This window comes from Dendrobates tinctorius, unplaced genomic scaffold (assembly GCF_039654945.1).
Source record: "Dendrobates tinctorius isolate UK_male_01 unplaced genomic scaffold, ASM3965494v1 ptg000011l, whole genome shotgun sequence".
Classification (NCBI taxonomy): domain Eukaryota; kingdom Metazoa; phylum Chordata; class Amphibia; order Anura; family Dendrobatidae; genus Dendrobates; species Dendrobates tinctorius.
The window spans coordinates 37,496,415-37,518,982 of NW_027361679.1; the positions used below are offsets into that span (position 1 = coordinate 37,496,415).

The 22,568-nt window shown below is 42.1% G+C and overlaps 1 protein-coding gene across 3 annotated transcripts in view; it reads left to right on the forward strand.

The window, feature by feature from the left end:
* The window catches only part of LOC141046614 (N-acylethanolamine-hydrolyzing acid amidase-like), a 122,485-nt gene that overhangs the window by 55,115 nt on the left and 44,802 nt on the right, over positions 1-22,568 (forward strand). For all 3 annotated transcript variants that reach the window (XM_073541130.1, XM_073541138.1, XM_073541148.1), the window contains exons 6-7: positions 8,510-8,682; positions 16,739-16,801. In XM_073541130.1, the coding sequence (XP_073397231.1) occupies positions 8,510-8,682; positions 16,739-16,801 (236 nt within the window). The remainder of the gene's footprint in view (positions 1-8,509; positions 8,683-16,738; positions 16,802-22,568) is intronic.

A 22,568-nucleotide genomic window follows, 5' to 3' on the forward strand; every position in this document is an offset into this window, starting at 1 on the left:
CAATATCGCTATAACGTCACAAGTTATAGCGATATTGCTAGCGATATCGCTTAGTGTGACAGTACCTTAAGAATTTAAAAGCCACAATGGATTAAGATAAAACTACCACAGATAAACCTTAATGTTTTTACAATAACAAACATAGAAACTTAGAACTATTTGTGAAACAAGAATTCTCGAGATTGTGTCACTTGTGAGTATTGTCTGTCACATCAGAAATACAGCTAATGGTCTGATAAACTCACCACAGACAGAAGTAAAGTAAACCTAAATGTTTTCAATGACAAACAGCAAAGATAGATAAACAGAACTATTTGTGAAACAACAGATCTCAAGATTGTCACTGTAACCATTATCTTGTCTGTAACTGACTAGAAATGCAGCTCTGTCATGGTCTGAATGCATTCTGTATATGTCAATATATGGACTCAAAATAGCCATTTTTATATTCGCACTACAGGCTATTAACATCAGTCCTCAGCTCTCTGCATAGCCATTGCTGGCTATTAGAGTTGAGCGATACCAGCCGATACTTGAAAATATCGGATCGGAATGGATCGGCCGATCTTAAAAAAAAGTATCGGTATCGCCGATTCCGATACCGGAAGTCCCATTCAAGTCTATGGGACTTCCGGTATCGGAATAAGAAAAACCCTATTTTTGCCTTGTACAGCCTCTCTGGGGTCTGTACGGGCCTTTCGGGGGGCTGTGCCGGCCTGCCAGGGGGTCTGTGCAGGCTCCGGTGGTCTGTGCCGGCCTGCCGGGGGGCTGTGACGGCCTGCCGGTAGTCTGTGCAGGCTCCAGTGGTCTGTGCCGGCCTGCCGGGGGGCTGTGCCGGCCTGCCGGTGGTCTGTGCAGGCTTCGGGGGTCTGTGCAGGCATCGTCCGATGGGACTACAAGTCCCATCGGGCGATGCCTGCTACCATGACAGTGATTGACACATTAGCCAATGATGGGACAGTAGTAGTCCCATCATCCGGCTAATGTGTTGAATGTAAAAAAAAAATAAAAAAAAAATTACATGCTACATACATACAACATGCATACTACATATATACTACATGTAACATACATACTACATATATACTACATGCAACATGCATACTACATACATGCTACATACTACATGCATGCTACATACATGCTACATACTACATACATGCTACATACATACTACATATATACTACATGCATGCAACATACATACTACATATATACTACATGCATGCAACATACATACTACATATATACTACATGTATGCAACATACATACAACATATATACTACATGCATGCAACATGCATACTACATATATACTACATGTAACATACATACTACATATATACTACATGCAACATGCATACTACATAAATGCTACATACTACATGCATGCAACATACATGCTACATACTACATACATGCAACATACATACTACATATATACTACATGCATGCAACATACATACTACATATATACTACATGCATGCAACATACATACTACATATATACTACATGCATGCAACATACATACAACATATATACTACATGCATGCAACATGCATACTACATATATACTACATGTAACATACATACTACATATATACTACATGCAACATGCATACTACATACATGCTACATACTACATGCATGCTACATACTACATACATACTACATATATACTACATGCATGCAACATACATACTACATATATACTACATGCATGCAACATACATACTACATATATACTACATGCATGCAACATACATACTACATATATACTACATGCATGCAACATACATACTACATATATACTACATGCATGCAACATACATACTACATATATACTACATGCATGCAACATACATACTACATATATACTACATGTAACATACATACTACATATATACTACATGTAACATACATACTACATACATGCTACATACTACATGCATGCTACATACTACATACATGCTACATACATACTACATACATAATACATATATACTACATGCATGCAACATACATACAACATATATACTACATGCATGCAACATGCATACTACATATATACTATATATACTACATGTAACATACATACTACATATATACTACATGCTACATACATGCAACATACACACTACATGCTACATACATGCAACATACATACTACATACATGCTACATACATACACACTACATGCTACATACATGCAACATACATACTACATACCAGATGCATGCAACATGCATACTACATATATACTGCATATATACTACATGCATGCAACATACATATACTACATACAATACATACATATAGACATACAGTACATATAACATAGAGTACATACTTACCGTCACTTGTCACTTTGATCCCCGAAGCCATTGTCACCTGAGGGATAAATATCAAAATAAAAAAACACCAATATACTTACCCCGATCCGAAGTCCACGAGGGTCCCACGTCCATCTTGCGTGGAGAACAGCAGCATCAGCTGATGCTACCGTTCTCTACCAGTTCCAGGAATACAATGACGGAAGGTAGGTATCCTTCCGCACTGTATTCCTCCACCACTTTAAAAAAAAAAAGTCCCTAGTCTCACTTTATGCCATTGCTGCGTGGGAAATTCCCACGCAGCAATGGCATAAAGTGAGACTAGGGACTTTTTTTTTTTTTTTTTAAAGTGGTGGAGGAATACAGTGCGGAAGGATACCTACCTTCCGTCATTGTATTCCTGGAGCTGGTAGAGAACGGTAGCATCAGCTGATGCTGCTGTTCTCCACGCAAGATGGACGTGGGACCCTCGTGGACTTCTGCGGATCGGGGTAAGTATATTGGTGTTTTTTTATTTTGATATTTATCCCTCAGGTGACAATGGCTTCGGGGATCAAAGTGACAAGTGACGGTAAGTATGTACTCTATGTTATATGTACTGTATGTCTATATGTATGTATTGTATGTAGTATATATGTATGTTGCATGCATGTAGTATATATGCAGTATATATGTAGTATGCATGTTGCATGCATGTGGTATGTATGTAGTATGTATGTAGCATGTATGTAGTATGTATGTTGCATGTATGTAGCATGTAGTGTGTATGTATGTAGCATGTAGTGTGTATGTTGCATGTATGTAGCATGTAGTATATATGTAGTATGTATGTTACATGTAGTATATATAGTATATATGTAGTATGCATGTTGCATGCATGTAGTATATATGTATTATGTATGTAGTATGTATGTAGCATGTATGTAGTATGTAGCATGTATGTAGTATGTAGCATGCATGTAGTATGTAGCATGTATGTAGTATGCATGTTGCATGTAGTATATATGTAGTATGTATGTTACATGTAGTATATATGTAGTATGCATGTTGCATGCATGTAGTATATATGTAGTATGTATGTTGCATGCATGTAGTATATATGTAGTATGTATGTTGCATGCATGTAGTATATACAGTATGTAGTATGTATGTAGCATGTATGTAGTATGTAGCATGTATGTAGCATGCATGTAGTATGTAGCATGTATGTAGTATGCATGTTGCATGTAGTATATATGTAGTATGCATGTTGTATGTATGTAGCATGTATGTAGCATGTAATTTTTTTATTTTTTTTTTACATTCAACACATTAGCCGGATGATGGGACTTCTACTGTCCCATCATTGGCTAATGTGTCAATCACTGTCATGGTAGCAGGCATCGCCCGATGGGACTTGTAGTCCCATCGGACGATGCCTGCACAGACCCCCGGAGACTGCACAGACCACCGGCAGGCCGGCACAGCCCCCCGGCAGGCCGGCACAGACCACCGGAGCCTGCACAGACCACCGGCAGGCCGTCACAGCCCCCCGGCAGGCCGGCACAGACCACCGGAGCCTGCACAGACCACCGGCAGGCCGGCACAGCCCCCCGGCAGGCCGGTACAGACCCCCGGACAGTCGGCACAGCCCCCCCGAAGGCCCAAACTGACGGCGCATCATGATGCGCACAGACAGCGCATCATGATGACGTCATTTCGGCAGCCAATCAGAGCCACTTTTGTGGCTCATTGCATTTTGGACTTCCGATTCCGGTATCCGATACGAAAAAAGTATCGGTACTTGGTATCGGAATTCCGATACGGCAAATATCGGCCGATACCCGATACTTGCGGTATCGGAAAGCTCAACACTACTGGCTATTAATTATAGGGGGACCCCATGCCATTTTATATACATTTATACATTTCATATATATATATGTATGTGTGTCACTGACGTAGAACAGGTGTGTGTATGTGTGTGTGTATATATATATATATATATATATATATATATACATACACACACCTATTGTATGTGTATATATATCTATTCTATCTATTCTATTCTAACCTGTCACTCTGTGATTATACTGTATGCGGCTGATCATTTGCCGGCTTTTAATCTGTCTAGCTATATATCTCTCTATCAATCTAATATATACTGCTCAAAAAAAAAAATAAAGGGAACACTATTCCATTTGTAACAGGCTGTTTGTGTTCCCTTTATTTTTTTGAGCAGTATATATATGTTTTGAAGAATATTTTGTTTTAATGTGTCAACCAAGCCAACATAAAGAGGTCTAGCTGCATCCTGCAAAAATGATAAAAAGTGCAAAAAAATAAAAAGATATGGGGTATTAGTTACTATTTTGGCCAAAGCAGATTAGCTCACAACCCAACGTCAAGGGTCCCCAAATTTTGTGGGTCCCTAACACTAAATCTGAACAGCGCACATAAGGAAGAAATGCCCAAAAATTCAAAAAAGCACATTTGAAAGGTTGACTCACCAAACCCTGACTAATGCACTAGCAGGATGCAGCAGACCTCCATTGCATTAGTCAGGGTTTGGTGAGTCAACCTTTCAAATGTGCTTTTTTGAATTTTTGGGATTTTTTTCCTTATGTGCGCTGTTCAGATTTCCACTCTTTAGGCACAACAGGGGCTATCAACACGGGACATGGCATCCACTAATGATTCCAGCAAATTTTGAATTCAAAAATTCAAATGGCGCTCTTTCCCTTCCAAGCCCTGCCATGTATCCAAACAGTACTATTTCCCACATATGGGTTAATGGCGTACTCAGGAGAAATCGCACAATAAATTTTGGGGTTCAATTTCTCCTGCTACCCTTGTGAAAATAAAAAAAGGAGTCTAAATTAAAATTTTTGTTAAAAAGGTAAATGAAGCGTTAATAAACTTAATGAATGTGGTAAACCGACAAACAAGTGGCTTAGATTAATGGCACTTCCCAAACTATAATCCAATCCAACTAGAACAAGGAAGCATAGGCCAAAAAAAGTAAAATAAATAATCATTATTAACAATGAATCTAAAATCAAATAAAATAAAAATGGAGATACAAATACAAAAAGGTACCGCCTAAAGAGGTAGTACACCCATCTTAATTGACAAGTGTCATCATGCAGAGCCTATTTTTAAACTAAAGTACCCATAATACTGCGAAAGTTGAGGCCCCCCCCCACAGGAAGAAGCCGCATGAGAATGTTATTTAATGTTAGATTCATTGTTGATAAAGATTATTTATTTTACTTTTGTGGCCTATGCTTCCTTGTTCTTATTGAATGTGGTTTTGAGCACCTTGAGGGGTGCAGTTTTTAGAATGGTGTAAATTTTGGATATTTTCTGCCATATGGGCCCATCAAAGTCACTTCAAATGTGAGGTGGTCCCTAAAAAATTGAGTTTATGAATTTTATTGTAAAAATGAAAAATTGCTGGTCAACTTTTCACCTTTATAACTTCCTAATAAAAAAGTATGTTTAAAAAAATGTGCTGATGTAAGGTAGACATGTGGGAATGGTTATTTATTAACTATTTTGCTTGACATAACTCCCTGATTTAAGGGCATAAAAGTAAAGTTTGAAAATTCTAGATTTTCAAAATCTTTGCCAAATCTCTGATATTTTCACAAATAAACGCAAGTTGCATCGAACAAATTTTACCACTATCATGAAGTACAATACGTCACAATAAAGTCTCAGAATCACTGGGATCCATTGAAGCGTTCCAGAGTTTCTTCCTGAGGAAGTGGTGATGGCCAACTCACTGAATGAATTTAAGAAAGGAATGGATGCTTTTCTTGTGAGTAACAGTATAGAAGGTTACGAATAACATAATGTTATAGGTAGATGGTTGACCCAGCTTAGGGGAAGGAATTTTTTTCCCTATGGAGAAAATTGGCTTCTACTCTGTGGGTTTTTTGCCTTCCCCAGGATCAACAATGCAGAACAGCTGCACTAATAGTAGGCTGAACTAGATGGACATAAGGTCTTCCTTCAGCCTTCAAAACTATGTTCAAAACTATGTTACCTCATAAAGTGACACTGGTCAGAATTGAAAAAATTAGCCTGGTCAGGAAGATGAAAACAGGCTTCAGGGTGAAGGGGTTAAGTATTGAATAAACTTATAAGCGATTTTAATAGAAAAATCACTCTGCTATCTACCGTATACTGCGAGTCTCTTTCCAATAAGATCATAAAACTGCACTGCGAAATAAAAAGTGGCATGTTAGTTCTCTACCTCAAAAAACGTATGTGTAAAAATCCCCTTATAAAACACCAGCTGTTCAACCCCTTAATTTTCAGGATTGGTGAAGGTCCTGACACTTAGATCCCCACCAATTGAAATAGGGTGGCATATTACCACATTTTGTTAAGAATACAAGAATATGTCTATATAATAAAGCAAATTGTCTCTTCAGAGAGGAAGAAGGCTAGAACTCTAGTGCCACCTATTGGAAGTAGCAATCCTAAAAGTCAATGTAGACCCTTTAATGAGCCTGCCATGTTACATGACTTAGGATAAAGGCAAAAACCAGAATCTCAATTTGCAGACACTGTGTTTCGGGGTACTGCCCCTCATCAGTGCAAAGTGTGTGATTTGGCTTGGCTGTGTGAGAGGCATCTGACCGATATCCAAGAAGTATCGTTTCTCCTTGCGGAGAATGACATGCTAAGCATGCCGAGATGAGGAGACTTAAAGCTGCAATGCTCCTCTGGGAAATATGCAAATTGTCTCTTCACAGAGGAATAGGACTAGAACTCTAGTGCCACCTATTGAAAGTAGAAATCCTAAAAGTCAATGTCGACCCTTTAACGAGCCTTGTTACATGACTTAGGATAAAATCCAAAACCTGAATCTCAATTTGCAGACACTGTGTTTCGGGGTACTGCCCCTCGTCAGTGCAAAGTGTGAGGTCTGGTTTGGCTACGTGAGAGGCGTCTAACCGATATCCAAGACGTATCGTTTCTCCATGCGGAGAATGACATGCTAAGCATGCCGAGGTGAGGAGACTTAAAACTGCAATGCTCCTCTGGGAAATATGCAAATTGTCTCTTCGGAGAGGAAGAGGACTAGAACTCTAGTGCCACCTATTGGAAGAAGCAATCCGAAAAGTCAATGTTGACCCTTTAACGAGCTTTGTTACATGACTTAGGATAAAAGCCAAACCAGAATCTCAATTTGCAGACACTGTGTTTTGGGGTACTGCCCCTCGTCAGTGCAAAGTGTGAGATCTGGTTTGGCTGTGTGGAGGCGTCTGACCGATATCCAAGAAATATCGTTTCTCCTTGCGGAGAATGACATGCTAAGCATGCCGATATGAGGAGACTTAGAGCCGCAATGCTCCTCTGGGAAATATGCAAATTGTCTCTTCAGAGACTCTATATAACTCTTTAAATAATAAAGAAAACATTGCAAGTGATATTGTAATCTCTTATGGACATATATTTGGAAATTTTGAAGAAACAGTTTCGTTCTCCAGCAGGACTTGGTACCTGTCCATACTGCCAAAAGTCCCAATACCTGGTTTAAATCAACAATATCACTGTGCTTGATTGGCCAGCAAACTCGCCTGACCTTAACTCCATAGAGAATCTATGGGGTATTGTCAAGAGGAAGATGAGAGACACCAGACCCAACAATGCAGATGAGCTGAAGGCTGCTATCAAAGCAACCTGGGCTTCCATAACACCTCAGCAGTGCCACAGGCTGAACGTCACCATGCCACTCCGCATTGATGCATTTCAGTAGGCCAATATTTTGGATTTTAAAATCACTTTTCAAGCTGATGTTATAAAGTATTCTGATTTACTGAGATAATGACTTTTGGGTTTTTATTGGATGTAAGCCATAACCATCAACATTAACAGAAATAAACACTTGAAATAGGTCACTCTGTTTGTAATGACTACATAATATATGAGTTTCACTTTTTGTATTGAAGAACTGAAATAAATTAACTTTTTGATGATATTCTAATTTTTTGAGAAGCACTTGTACTTGCCCATTAAGGGTTTATTTTCACTAGTTGGTGCTGTTGTGCTGTGCATTGGTGACCAGTCGTAGATCAATAGAAATATTGGAAATTTGAGATAATTTACACTTTCTTGGTTCCAATGTAATAAAATGTATTAAATAAATTATTCTTATGGCCTTTTCTCAATTCACTAGACATTGAATGAAGCAGCAGACTATCAATCAGCAGTTTTACATCTATCAAACACGCCAATAATTGCTGAGATGTACTTAACTGTTGCTGGAGTAAATTCAGGAGAAGGTGCAAGTATTGCTAGAGACAGACGTGGTGTGGCTTATGTCGAACATCTAAATGCAACCAATGGAACGTAAGTTGCCCGTATTGATGACTACCAGGAATGCGTCTGTATGCAGCCTTGTTCTTCCTGTCAAATATCCGGAGACTTCTGATTAGTGCTCTGAACGTAATCTGATGGGCGTAGGAAGGGGCAAAGGAAACCCTCCACTCATTAAGGCATCTACTGCATTCTTTCAGGGTTCTTAGTATCTAAGTGGCACGTTTTGGTTACTAGGAATGCAGATCAATAACTAATCTGTTTCCCTTACATAGGGTGGCATATGTTACTGATGGATCTACTTTAAAGGGGCTATTCACTACTCTTAAAAGCTTTCTCAATGGGCCCAGAGTGCTTCAAGAATAATAAAAGTCAATATTCACCTACTAGACTGATAATAATTGGCAATAATGTTCTGTTTTTCTGCTGGTGGCACCTATTGGGATCCTGGCTTCCATTACCAGTTCAAAAGGAATGCTAAAGGTAACCTGTCAGAAGGATTGTGCACAGTAACCTACAGTGTCACATCGGCGTTGTTGGTTGATGAAATCCGTCTTGTGGTTGTTGTTTAATCTTTATTTTCATTTTTGAGTTAATGATATGCTCGTGCTCCGGGTCAGCCTGTGGGGGGGTCTTCATGTGGTGCTTTGCTTAGGCATTCATGTGTATGGCTCCTGACATGTCACTGATCCTTAAAAAAAAAAATTCTGCAGACAGAATGCACAATCCTGTGTACAGGTTCCCTTTAAGGCTGCATCCGAATAGTGGAAGTCGATTGGTTGCACCCATCACGTGATATTGCCTATTAGAACAGGAAGCAAGGAGCCCAGCCGAGAATGGTGCTATCAGAACGAAGCAGTGGCACCGGTCTATTTGGTACATTTTTTACTTTGTATTTTTACTGTGCACACTAAGCCCATTGAGAAAGCTTTAAAAAGTAGTGGACAACCTCATGAAAGGGAATCTGTCAGTAGGTTTTTAGATCTCAAACTAACCGTGTAAGGTTCATGATGTTCATATCTTTGTTTTTTGAATCCCTGTCTCCATTTTATAGAAATCCAGCTGCAAGTGCACGAAGCTTTGCCTGCACTTACAGCTTTTGGCATCTCTCCCTCTTCTCTCACCTACCGCCGGCCTCCAGTTAGAGATTTATGTAGGACCTCCTTCACACGTCTTGGTGCTTCCTGTACAGGAAAAAAACAGTACTGGTGAGATCTGTGGTCCACGTCCGTGTGCCATTCCTATGTACGTTTGTCACATCCGTGTATCAGTTTGCTGTCCATGTCCGTGTGCCCGTGTTTCACATCCGTGTGGCATCCAAGTGCCATCTGTGTAACACATACCAGTGCCTGGGAAAAGCAGTACAGTTCGCACTGATCCCAGGGCCTGGCTGCTTCAGTCAGCTCGCAGCATTGTCACCTGAATTCCATGTAAACTGGGTGACCTGGCGACAATGATGGGCATTGTATTCAGCAGCAGCTGTATACATCCTGTGTAAAATTAAGAATTAAATACAAAAAATGGCCTGGGCTCCTGCATAATTTTCATAACCAGCTGTCACAACTGTGCTGTCTTGTATCCCTGGACCAGGGGCTCCTTCTGTGTCCCTAACACTAGGTGCGCCCCAGCTTGTCCTGTTCCACAGATTACTTCTGATGAAGACAGAAGCTATGGGCTATGTTCCTTGCCTTAGCTCCTGAATCCGCCCACAGTCTGTACCCCTTCCCATACAGGAAAGAGGGGAGTAGTAGTGTACCGTAATACACAAACCAGTCTAATAAGGTAATACGAACAGGGATAAAGGAAAATACCAATCATACAAATATACTCACGCAAACAAAGGTATACAGCAGGGAGTGGAGGATGGGATCAAACCAAAGTAGGAGAAGGAGGGGAATTAGCACATTCCCAAAACCTAGCAACAGTCTCAGATATATCCACCAAATGCCTTCTCAATCAACAACCTCCAACCACCATGTATTAACCATGCAACATGAACTAGTTTTGGCAATGAGTGCTTGCCAGGACCCAGATAATATAGTAGATGGGAGTGGTTAACAGTCAACAGCTGAGAGCCTAAATGCAGGAAAACTTCCAAGATCTCTGAACTGAGCAGATTAACCCCTGCACTGCTAAAAGAAATCTGCACCACTTAATATGAAGGTGAAGTGCTTCTAATTAGTGCAGGAGTACGAGAAATCAGGCGCTGCAGTCTTTTGGCTCCTCTCTGTCGTGGTAAATGCGTGACACCAGCAGATGCAAAGCCCACGCCTGGGGGCTAATGATAAAAATCTGGGAAAAGGGACAATATCCCAAAAGGCTCCCAAGCTATCAACTCCTTCACCCCTGACCGTGTTTTCACCTTCCTGCACGGGATAAATTTTAAAATTCTGACCTGTGTCTTTGGAACGCTTCCACGGATCCCACTGGTTGTGAGAATATTTTCTAGTGACATATTGTAATTCATGATAATGGTACAATTTCTTCAATATGACTTGCGCTAATTTTTGTGAAAATAACAGAAATTGGCAAAAATTTGGATAACTTTGCAATTTTCAAACTTTAACTTTTTTTTTTGCTATTAAGTCAGAGAGGTGTATTACACAAAATACTTAATAAATAATATTTACCAGGAGTCAACTTTACATCAGCACAATTTTTTAAACATAATTTTTTTCGTTAGGAAGTTATAAGGGTTAAAAGTTCACCAGCAATGTCTCATTTTTCCAACAAAAAATACAAAGAACATTTTTTAGGGTGCACTTTACATTTGAAGTGACTTTGAGGGGCCTATATGACAGAAAATAGTAAAAGTGACACCATTCTAAAATTGTTTTTGCAATATTTGTCGAACACAGCCGAACGTCTAATGAGTCAATGGGAGTAGAAATTACCTAATATGTTCGGAACCGATCATAAGACATACATTTGGAACGAATAGTGCTCGAATATGTCAAAATCAGATTCGGGGACAAAATCTGAACAAATTCGCTCATCTCTATTCAAAACCACATTCAAGAAGCTTATTAACCCATCAGGTGCTTCACAGGAATTTTTGGAATGTGGAAGGAAAAAATTAACATTTAACTTCCATTGTATATAAAACAAATCGTGTACAGAAAAAAACGTATAAACAAATTTATATGCACAGAAATTTAGAATAAATGCAACCCAAAATAAAAAATAAATACAAACTGAATACAATAACAATTATAGAAGGTAAGTATAAGGATTCAATATCAGAAGTAGGGAATTAGGACGAATAACAATAACAATTATAGAAGGTAAGTATAAGGATTCAATATCAGAAGTAGGGAATTAGGGCGAATGTTAGCTAAAGCTAAAGTTGTAAGGGTGTGTGCAGACGCTGCGGAATCTGCTGCGGATTAATCCGCACGGATTTTGCAAAAACCGCAGATAAACCGCAGGTCAAAAGACCTGCGGATTATCTGCGGTTTTGCCTGCGGTTTGGTCCTGCGGATTCACCATCTCCACAATGGTGGAGATAGGAACCCGCAGCGGATTCCGCAGAAAGAATTGACATGTCAATTCTTTCTGCGGTTTCAAAACCGCAGCAAATCCGCGCGGATTTTTCCGCAACATCTACACATCGGTTTTTTTTTACCATTCATTTGAATGGTACTGTACACCGCAGCTAAAACTGCTGTGGAATCCGCAGCGTGTGCACATACCCTTAGAGTTAATACTGTTTTGAGTATGACTAGCACTAGCCTCTTGAAATGACCAGGACTTCTCGACTCCTGATATTGAATTCTCATACTCACCCTTTATAATTGTTATTGGATTCAACCTGTATTTATTTTTAATTTTGGGTTGCATTTATTCTAAGTTTCTGTGAACATCAATTTGTTTATATATGTTTTTTTCTGTACACTATTCGTTTTATTTGCAGTGCATCTGAGGAAGATCTATGAACAGACCAAAACGTTATGTTTTCAATGGGGGATTTCAACTTTCAATTAAATCACCTTGAAAATCTATATTTGACTGCCAAGTTCTTCTTACATGTATTGCTATGGATTGGCTCCTTGTACATCTCTATCAAGAGTGCCGTTTTCTTTTGCCTCCTGTCAGTGATTGACAGCTTACTCTTCTGTGTGACCTGCTCCACCGCCCAAGACCTCATGCATGCGTCATCATTCACAGGGGCAGCTCATGCAAAAATCGATTGTCCAGCTCTTAAACATCATCAGGACCTAACTGCACACATGTGCCACAGAGCTTGTGCAAGATCTTGGGCAGGGAATCAGGTCACAGAGAAGAGTGATCTATCAGTCACTGACAGAAGGCTTGCAGGGAAAGCCGGAGAAAGGCCAGAGAACTGTAAGTGCAAGGCCAAGCCCCTTAAACTTGTGACTCATTTGCATGTAATTGCGCAGATGGGTTTCTATAAAACAGAGGTATGGACTGAAAACCTGCTTACATGTTCTCTTTAACTTGGTTGGTGCAACAAGACATAATCATTATATTTTACATCACCTTAGTTTCCTAGTACAGAATTATTATTATTATTATTTATTTATATAGCACCATTGATTCCATGTTGCTGTACATGAGAAGGGGTTACATACAAATTACAGATATCACTTACAGTAAACAAACTAACAATGACAGACTGATACAGAGGGGAGAGAGGACCCTGCCCTTTCGGGCTTACATGCTATAGGATGGTGGGGAAGGAGACAGTAGGTTGGTGGGTTGCAGCAGTTCCGGTGTTGGTTGAGATGATATCTCCGGTAGTGGTGAGGAGGTAGCGGGGTCATTGCAGGCTGTAGGCTTTCTTGAAGAGGTGGGTTTTCAGGTTCTGTCTGAAGGATCCAAGTGTGGTTGATAGTCGGACTTGTTGGGGCAAAGAATTCCAGAGAATAGGGGCTATTCAGGAGAAGTCTTGGAGGCGGTTGGGTGAGGAGCGAATAATTGTGGAGGAGAGGAGGTCTTGGGAGGACCGGAGATTACGTGAGGGAAGGTATCGGGATGTTAGTTCAGAGACATATGGGGGAGACAGGTTATGGATGGCCTTGTAGGTCAGTGTTAGTAATTTGAACTGGATACGCTGAGGGAATGGGAGCCAGTGAAGAGATTTGCAGAGGGGAGAAGCGGAGGAGTAGCGAGGAGAGAGATGAATTAGTCGGGCGGCAGAGTTAAGGATGGACTGGAGAGGTGCGAGGGTGTTAGCAGGAAGACCACAGAAAAGGATGTTGCAGTAGTCGAGGCGGGAGATGAATAGGGCATGCACAAGCATTTTACTAGATTGAGGGTTGAGGAAAGGACGGATTCTGGAAATATTTTTGAGCAGGAGGCGACAGGAGGTAGAAAGAGCTTGGATGTGCGGTTTGAAGGACAGGGCAGAGTCAAAGGTTACTCCGAGGCAGCGGACTTCTGGTACTGGGGAAAGTGTGATGTCATTGTTATAGCTAGGTCGGGTAAGGAAGATCTGTGAGATGGAGGAAAGATGATGAGTTCAGATTTGTCTACATTGAGTTTGAGGAAGCGAGAGGAGAAGAAGGAAGATATGGCTGATAGACACTTTGGGATTCTGGACACCAGAGAGGTGATGTCTGGGCCAGAGAGGTAGATCTGAGTGTCATCAGCATAAAGGTGGTAGTGGAATCCGTGGGACTTTATGAGTTGCCCCAGACCAAGTGTATAGATTGAGAAGAGTAGGGGTCCTAAAACAGAGACTTGGGGGACTCCAACAGAGAGAGGGTGGGATGAGGAGGTGGTGTGGGAGTGGGAGACGCTGAATGTGCGGTTGGAAAGGTAGGAGGAGATCCAGGATAGGGCAAGGCCTTTGATGCTGAAGGAGGAGAGGATCTGTAGTAGGAGGCAGTGGTCAACTGTCAAATGCAGAGGACAGGTCTAGAAGCAGGAGTATAGAGTATTGTCCATTTGATTTGGCTGTAAGTAGGTCGTTAGTAATTTTGGTCAGGGCTGTCTCAGTGGAGTGATAGGGGCGGAAACCAGATTGTAGATTGTCAAAGAGTAAATTAGATGATATGTGGGAGGAAAGTTCAGCGTGGACGTGCTGTTCCAGGAGTTTGGAAGCGAATGGAAGCAATGATATTGGGCGATAGCTGGACATAGCGGTTGGGTCGAGGGTTGGCTTTTTAAGGATAGGCGTGATTGTGGCATGCTTGAAAGCAGAAGGGAAGGTACCGGACGTTAGTGATACGTTGAAGAGGTGGGTTAGGGATGGGATAAGTGTGGTGGTGAGGTTGAGGAGGAGGTGGGATGGGATGGGGTCAAGTGCACAGGTTGTGAGGTGCGATTTGGAGAAGAGGCGATTAAGCTCCCCTTCAGTGATGTTGGAGAGTGAGGTTATGGGGTTTGGGCATTGGTCTGGTATACAAAGGGGTTGTGGTGGTTGAGTGATGAAGACTTGCCTTGTTTGGTCAATCTCGTTTTTGAAGTGTGTGGCAAAGTCCTTGGCAGAGATGAGGGAGGTTTGAGGAAGCAGTGGTGGATGGAGGAGGGAGTTAAAAGTTTTGAATAACTGTTTTGGGTTGTAAGATAGGGAAGATACGAGGGTTGTCATGTAGCCCTGTTTAACAGAGGTGAGGGCAGATTTGAAATCAAGTGTTGCCTGTTTGAATGTGGTGAAGTCATCTTGCAAATTTGTTTTCTTCCAGCGTCGCTCTGCAATCCTGGACACTTGCCGGAGCTTTTTAGTGGTGTTATTGTGCCAGGATTGTGTGTTGATACATCGCATTCTGCCATGAACGAGAGGGGCAACCGTGTCAATAGCTGATGCGAGAGTGGCATTGTAGAAAGCAGTGGCACCGTCTGTGTCATGGAGTGATGATATGGATGCCAGTGGTAGAATAGAGTCAGAGAGTGCGTGGGTGTCTAGGTGTGCAAGGTTTCTGCGGGGGTGTGCATGTTACTGGACATGGGTGCCAGGTGAGGAGGACAGGGATGAGAAAGTGAGTAGATGATGGTCAGATAGAGGGAGAGGGGAGTTGGTGAAGTTAGAAAGAGAGCAGAGACGGGTGAAGACCAGGTCTAATGTGTGTCCATCTGTCTGGGTGACTGAGGAGGACCACTGAGTAAGTCCAAAGGATGAAGGGACAGGAGTTTGGAGGCTGCTGACTGAAAGGTATCAGTGGGGATGTTGAAGTCACCCATGATGATTGTGGGGGTGTCATTTGAAAGAAAATGAAGAAGCCAGGTAGAGAATTGGTCAATGAAGGCAGAGGTCGGGCCTGGACGTCGGTATATGACGGCCACTTGGAGGTTGGAGGGAGAGTAGATGCGGACAGAGTGGATTTCAAAAGAGGGGATGATTAGGGAGGGAAGAGGTGGGATTGGGTTGAAGGTGCAGTTGGAAGAAAGGAGAAGACCCACTCCTCCACCGTGTTTGTTGCCAGGGCGAGGAGTGTGGGTAAAGTGGAGGCCGCTGTAACACATCACAGCAGGGGAGGCGGTGTCAGAGAGTGTCAGCCATGTTTCTGTGAGGCCGAGGAAGGCAAGATTGTGAGAGAGAAAGAGGTCATGAATCACATGGAGCTTATTGCATATGGAGCGGGCATTCCAAAGTGCTCCCGAGAGAGGGAGCAGGGGGTTGGGTGTCAATGGCACTGGTTTTAAGTTGGAAAGATTGTGGTAGTTCTTATTAGATAGGGAGCGGTAGGAAGGGGAAGTAGTCGGGGGTGAGAGCTGTGGGGGTCCAGGATTGGGAGATATGTCGCCAGCAGTGAGGAGAAGCAGAGCAAGGGAGAGCAGATGGGAGGAGAGTGGGCAGCTTGTTTTATGTTTCATTCGGACAGATTTGAGGTTGAGGAGCAGTTCAGCAGAGGAGGTCAGGTGGGGAGGAAAGAGGGAAGGGGAGATGATTATTTGGTTAGAGGCTGCTGGGGTTATGAATATGATATTACTAACTTTTTGAGACAATATTATGTATTTTGAGGCAAGTGACTTTGTAAGCAATCTTTTTGTATTGCTCCATACAACTAAAGTTAAATGTCTACAGAATCAGATCCTTTACAGTCTTTTATCTCCACGTGTAGTTACCGTAGATCTTGCAATTGTGTATTACTCATTTCCATTTTTCTCCTTTTCTTGAACACAGATGGTTCTTATTACAAACTAACCATGACACATGGCTGCATCCACCGTCACATGATCGAAGATGGTACGTAAACTTCATGATCAATTCATAATACTAATAATGATTGGCATATTCAGACTCTTAACTCCTTGACTCCGAAGCATGTGTTCACCATCCTGACCAGTCCAATTTTATCAATTCTGACCAGTGTCACTTTATGAGGTAATAACTAGAGATGAGTGAACCTTTCAAGGTTTGGTTCACCGAACGTTTAGACGTTCAACGAACATGTTCGACGAACATACCCGAGCCCCATTAGATTCAATGAGAGGCCAAACGAAACATATGCACAACACCTTAAGGGTGCATGGCCCATGGCTGACTGCTGCGGTGCCAATTGCAAATTTCTACTGTGTGTCAATTTATGCCATTTTTCATAGTGTCTGCTTCTAATTTTAGCTATTTAGTAATCTTTTTGTCTCCCCTTAAGGTGTTGTGCATATGTTTCGTTTGGCCTCTCATTGAATCTAATGGGGTTCAGGTACGTTCTTCGAATATGTCAGGCAAAATAGCTCATAAATAACATTTCCCACATGTTTACTTTACATCAGCACAATTTTTGAAACTAATTTTACAACAAAATTTACAAAACCATTATTTTTCGGGTCCAACTCACATTTGAAGTCACTTTGAGGGGTCTATATAGCAGAAAATAACCAAAAGTTCCACCATTCTAAAAACTGCACCCCTCAAGGTGCTCAAAACCACACTCAGGAAATGTATTAACTCTTCAGGTGCTTCACAGGAATTATTGGAAAAAATAAGCATTTAACTTTTTTTTCACTAAAATGTAACTTTAGACTAATTTTTTTTATTTTCACAAGGGTAACAGGAAAAACTGAACCCCAAAATTTGTAATGCAATTTCTCCTGAACATGCCTATACCCAATATATAGGGGAAAACCACTGTTTAGGTGCACGGTAGAGCTTGGTAGAGAAGGAGCGCCGTTTGACTTTTTCAACACAAAATTGATCGGATGCCAAGTCGCATATGGAGAGCCACTGATGTGCCTAAACAGTGGAAACTCCACACAAGTGACCCCATTTTGGAAACTAGACCCCCAAGGAATTTATCTAGATGTGTGGTGAGCAATTTCAACCCCAAAGTGTTTCACTAAAGTTTAAAACGTAGAGCCTTGAAAGTAAAAAATCATATTTTTTTTCCACAAAAATAATCTCTAAGCCCCCAATTTTTTATTTTCACAATGGTAACAGGAGAATTTGGATCCCAAAAGTTGTTTTGCAATTTGTCCTCAGTACGATAATACCCCATATGTGGGAGAAAACTTCAGATTGGGCATACGTCGGGGCTCGGAAGGGAAGTAGTAAGTTATGACGTTTTGGAATGTAGACTTTGATGGAATGGTCTGCGGGCGTTTGCAGAGCCCCTGATGTGCCTAAACAGTAGAAACCCCCCACAAGTGACCCCATTTTAGAAACTAGACCCCTTAAGAAAATTATATAGATGTGCCTAAACAGTGGTAATGCCTAACAAGTGCCACCTTTTTGGAACTAATCTACTGTTTCCTGGTATGTGAATTTTATAATGTAGTGGCATATGTGAGTTGTGTAGTGTTCGTCAGTTTGTCATATGTTAGTTGGGTAAGTCAGAAATGAATTTAGTAGTGCATGGATGTGTGGTACAGTCTAAAGCATTTTTTCATACACAGGCCAGGTTTGTCGGGGCAGGTGTTGCATTGATAAATGGCGTCCTTGCGTATTCTCCTTCTGTAACACACTTGGCACCTCTCTTGCGACTTACCTTTTTTTCTCCTTTGAGGGACCTTCCCTGGGAAATGTTGACCTGATATGATAAGAGCACCTTCAGTTCCAGAACTAATGAGGCCCGTTCCTTCCTGATCTCAAAAGATTAAGGCCTTGATCACTACCTCCTGGAACTGAAGGTACAACATAGTGGTCTGGCCTGTACATCGTAACAGGAGGAAAGCGTTGAGCATTGCCATCGGTATGATGTGCACGTGTAATGGTCAGCCAGGTTTGTAGTCGTGGCTGAGTTCAACAGGCTTTGCTTGCCGTGGCCTCACTTTCAGCTTACTTGCCTCTCCGTTCTCTGCGCCGTCAGGGTTCTTCCTTTGCTGTCTAAGGTCACCTTCAGCTGTTTGTGGAATAACAGAGACACAGTCTAGTTGCAACTCAAAATGCAAAACTTTACTCTCATATCTTCGCAGCACATCCAGGTTCAATACAGCATCTACAGCAGGTTCCACATTACACATCACTCCAGCTTCCCCTTCACTTCTCTCCCTGTCACACAGCTCGAGGTCAGGACGTACTGACTTGTAAATTTTCTCGGGGTCCTCTCTGTCCAGACTTACTGCCACTAGATGTTCTCTCAGCCGTTTCGCACATGGTGAGTGACCCACCCGCCTGTCCTGCCGTGTCTACTCCTGTAGCTTATGCACTTGTAGCTCCTGCAGCTGGACTGTACTGTCCCACTTGCCCTGGATGTCTGGGCTCTTTGTCATTGCCAACAAAGGGTTTTCAACCAAGTACTAGAAATGAGCATTTTATTTGCAATTATTTAATCTGTCCAATTACTTTTGGTCCCTTTAAAAACAGGGTGGCACATGTTAAGGAGCTGAAACTCCTAAACCCTTCATCCAATTTTAATGTGGATACCCTCAAATGAAAGCTGAAAGTCTGAACTTCAACTGCATCTGAATTGTTTTGTTTAAAATTCATTGTGGTAATGTCTAGAACCAAAATTAGAAAAATGTTGTCTCTGTCCAAATATATATGGACCTAACTGTATATACATTTTGTACACTTTACACTGGGACATGCTTAGGGGTCTAGGATGGCTACCGTGACCCCCTTACACACGGCTAGCTTCTTGTACCACACCTTGGCCTTTCTCAAAGCGCTGTACGGTTGGAGGACTTGATCACAGAGATCAACGTCCCACGTGGTTTTTTTTGTACCCCAGTAAACAGTCCGGTTTGCAGACCTGTGCAGAGGTACATCATAAAGTGCTGAGGGTGATGTCATCACCAGGTATGGTGGTCAAGAAAAAGACATCCCTCATGCCCTTGTACTTTACTTGACCATCAGCAGGTGGTCGCTACATTTGCTCTGCTGTCACCCCTTCTGAGCATCTGCACAATTTGCGTTTTTGGGAGGCCTCTCTGATTTTTATGAACAGTATCGCAGGTTGTGGTACCTCGCGCAGAGAGTGGCTTGAAGAGTGGGATGCTGGTATGAAAGTTATCCACATACAGGTGATAACTTTTATCCAGAAGGGGGTGCACCAAATCCCACACAATTTTCCCACTCACTCCCAGGATAGGAAGGTATTTAGGGAGTTCAATCCGGGTGTTCTTCACTTCATAAACTCTAAACCTGTGGGTGTACCCTGAGGTACTCTCACACAGCTTATAGAGTTTAATTCCGTCCACGGCCTGCTTACTGGGCCGGTACTGACGGAATTTGAGCCTCCCCTTGAAATGAATTAGGAACTCCTCCATACAGATGTCCCTTTGGGCCATGTACACATCAGCAAACTTTTTGTTGAAGTGTTTAATGACCAGCCAAACTTTGAACAGACGGTCAAATTTGGGGTCATCTCGGGGAGGACACCGTGCATTATCGGTATAATGCAGGAATTTGTGGATGGCCTCAAAACGTGTCCGAGCCTTGACCATTTGGAACACTTGTGTGTTGTATAAAAAATCAACACTCCAATATTGCTGAAATTCTGGCTTCTTTAGGATCCCCATGTGAAGGACCAGGCCCCAAAACTGCATAATTTCAACTGCATCTACAGGAGACCAGTTAGAAAATGATGAATTGGGGATTTGTGCCAAAAATTGATGAACATACAAATTAGTTTGGCCCACCATGAGGTTAACAAAATCCTCAGAGAAACAGGCTTTGAAAAAGTCTAGTTCTGTGAGGCCGTTGGTGTCAAACTTGATTCCTAATTGTGCCACAAAATCAGGAATCAGTGGCTCATAATTTTTGGGGAGCAAGGTCCATACGGGTCACTAATGGGGGGCTCTGGTTTATCTTCTGGAATGGAGGGCGCTGCTTCAAATTCTGTCTTGGGACATCTGCAAGGCGGTTCAGAAGCACCTGAGGAGGAAGAGGAGGATGAGTCTGAAAAATAAAGAATGGTGGGATCCTCTCCCTTGCTATCAGTGTCGGACACAAACGAGACAGGCCTAAATGCATCTGCACTAATACAGGGTGCAGTGGACCCAAGTAAAATGGCAGCTGCACAGGTGCATAAATACCGAATGAAACCCTGCCATATGTGGATTATTTTCTCTGCACTGGTGTACCACACGGCCAATCCCTGATTGTAGACTGGCTGTTTCATTTGGTATTTATGCACCTGTGCAGCTGCCATTTTACTTGGGTCCGCTGCACCCTGTATTAGGGCAGATGCATTTAGGCCTGTCTGGTTTGTTTCAGAATTTTTTGGAGGATTTTTTCCTCTTTTTGAGGTTTTCATATCAACACTGAGGCAAGGAAAGCTGTCCCTCGTTTTTGGGATGAGCGGGACAACATTTTCTTTTCTATGTATGTGGTGATTGTGTCAGTAATTTGTTAAGTTGTGAGTGTGAGGTAGTGCTTGGTGTAAAAATTTTTGTTTGAAAAGAAAAAGTTAAAAGAAAAATAGCAGCAACCGGGGAAAAAAAAGTCAGTGAACAGAAAAGTGTAAAACAGCAGGCACGAGTTCTGATGAGTGAAGATCAGCGGCTGCTGAATGTGCACATGGAGGTGGTGAAATAGAATAGTGTGTAAAACAGGCATAAGCTCTGATGAGTGAATTGCATCACTAATCAAAGTTTGGAGGCTGCTGGATGTGCGCACGGACGTGGTGGTGCAAAGGGGGGGTTGAAAAAGAAAAGTGGAAAACAGCAGTCACGAGCTCTGAGTGAATTGCGTCACTAATCAAAGCTTGGCGGCTGCTAGATATGCGCATGGAGGTGACGCAAAGGGGGGGAGAAAGAGAAAAGTGTGTAAAACAGAAGGCACAAGCTCTGATCAGTGAACTGCAGCACTAATCAAAGCCCGACGGCTGTTGGATGTGCGCACGGAGGTGGCACAAATGGGGTGAAAAAGAAAAGTGGAAAACAGCAGGCACAAGCTCTGATGAGTGAACTGTATCACTAATCAAAACTTGGCGGCTGCTGGATGTGCGCACAGGGGTGGCGCAAAGGGGGGTGAAAAAGAAAAGTGGAAAACAGCAGGCACAAGCTCTGATGATTGAACTGTGTCACCAATCAAAGCTCGGCGGCTGCTGAATGTGCGCACGAAGTTGGCGAAAAAGAAAAGTGTGTAAAACAGCAGGCGTGAGCTCTGATGAGTGAACTGCATCACTCATCAAAGTTTGGTGGCTGCTGGATGTGCGCACGAAGGTGGCGCAAAGGGGGAGTGAAAAAGAAAAGTGGAAAACAGCGAGCATGAGTGCTGATCGGTGCTGGATGTGCACACAGAGGTGGCGCAAAGGGTGGATGGAGGGGCGGTAAAACGAAGGGGAAGGAGGAAGAAGGAGAAGTGTGGAAGAGGAGGATTGGGGTGGATGAGGAGAGATCGGGCAGGGTTCAGGGATCAAAACACTTACAGTTGTCGTCTCTCTTCTTTCTTCACTGTTCTGTCTTGTTTCTTCTCTGTTCTTTGTACTTCAGCAGTGAGGCATTGTGGTGTCACTGCCTTCTGATGTCATAAAGGGGTTAAATCAGGCACCTCCAATTCAGATGGCACAAACATCAGTTTCATACAGTACTATTGGTAGAAAAACGTAAGGAAAGTAACACAGTTAGTT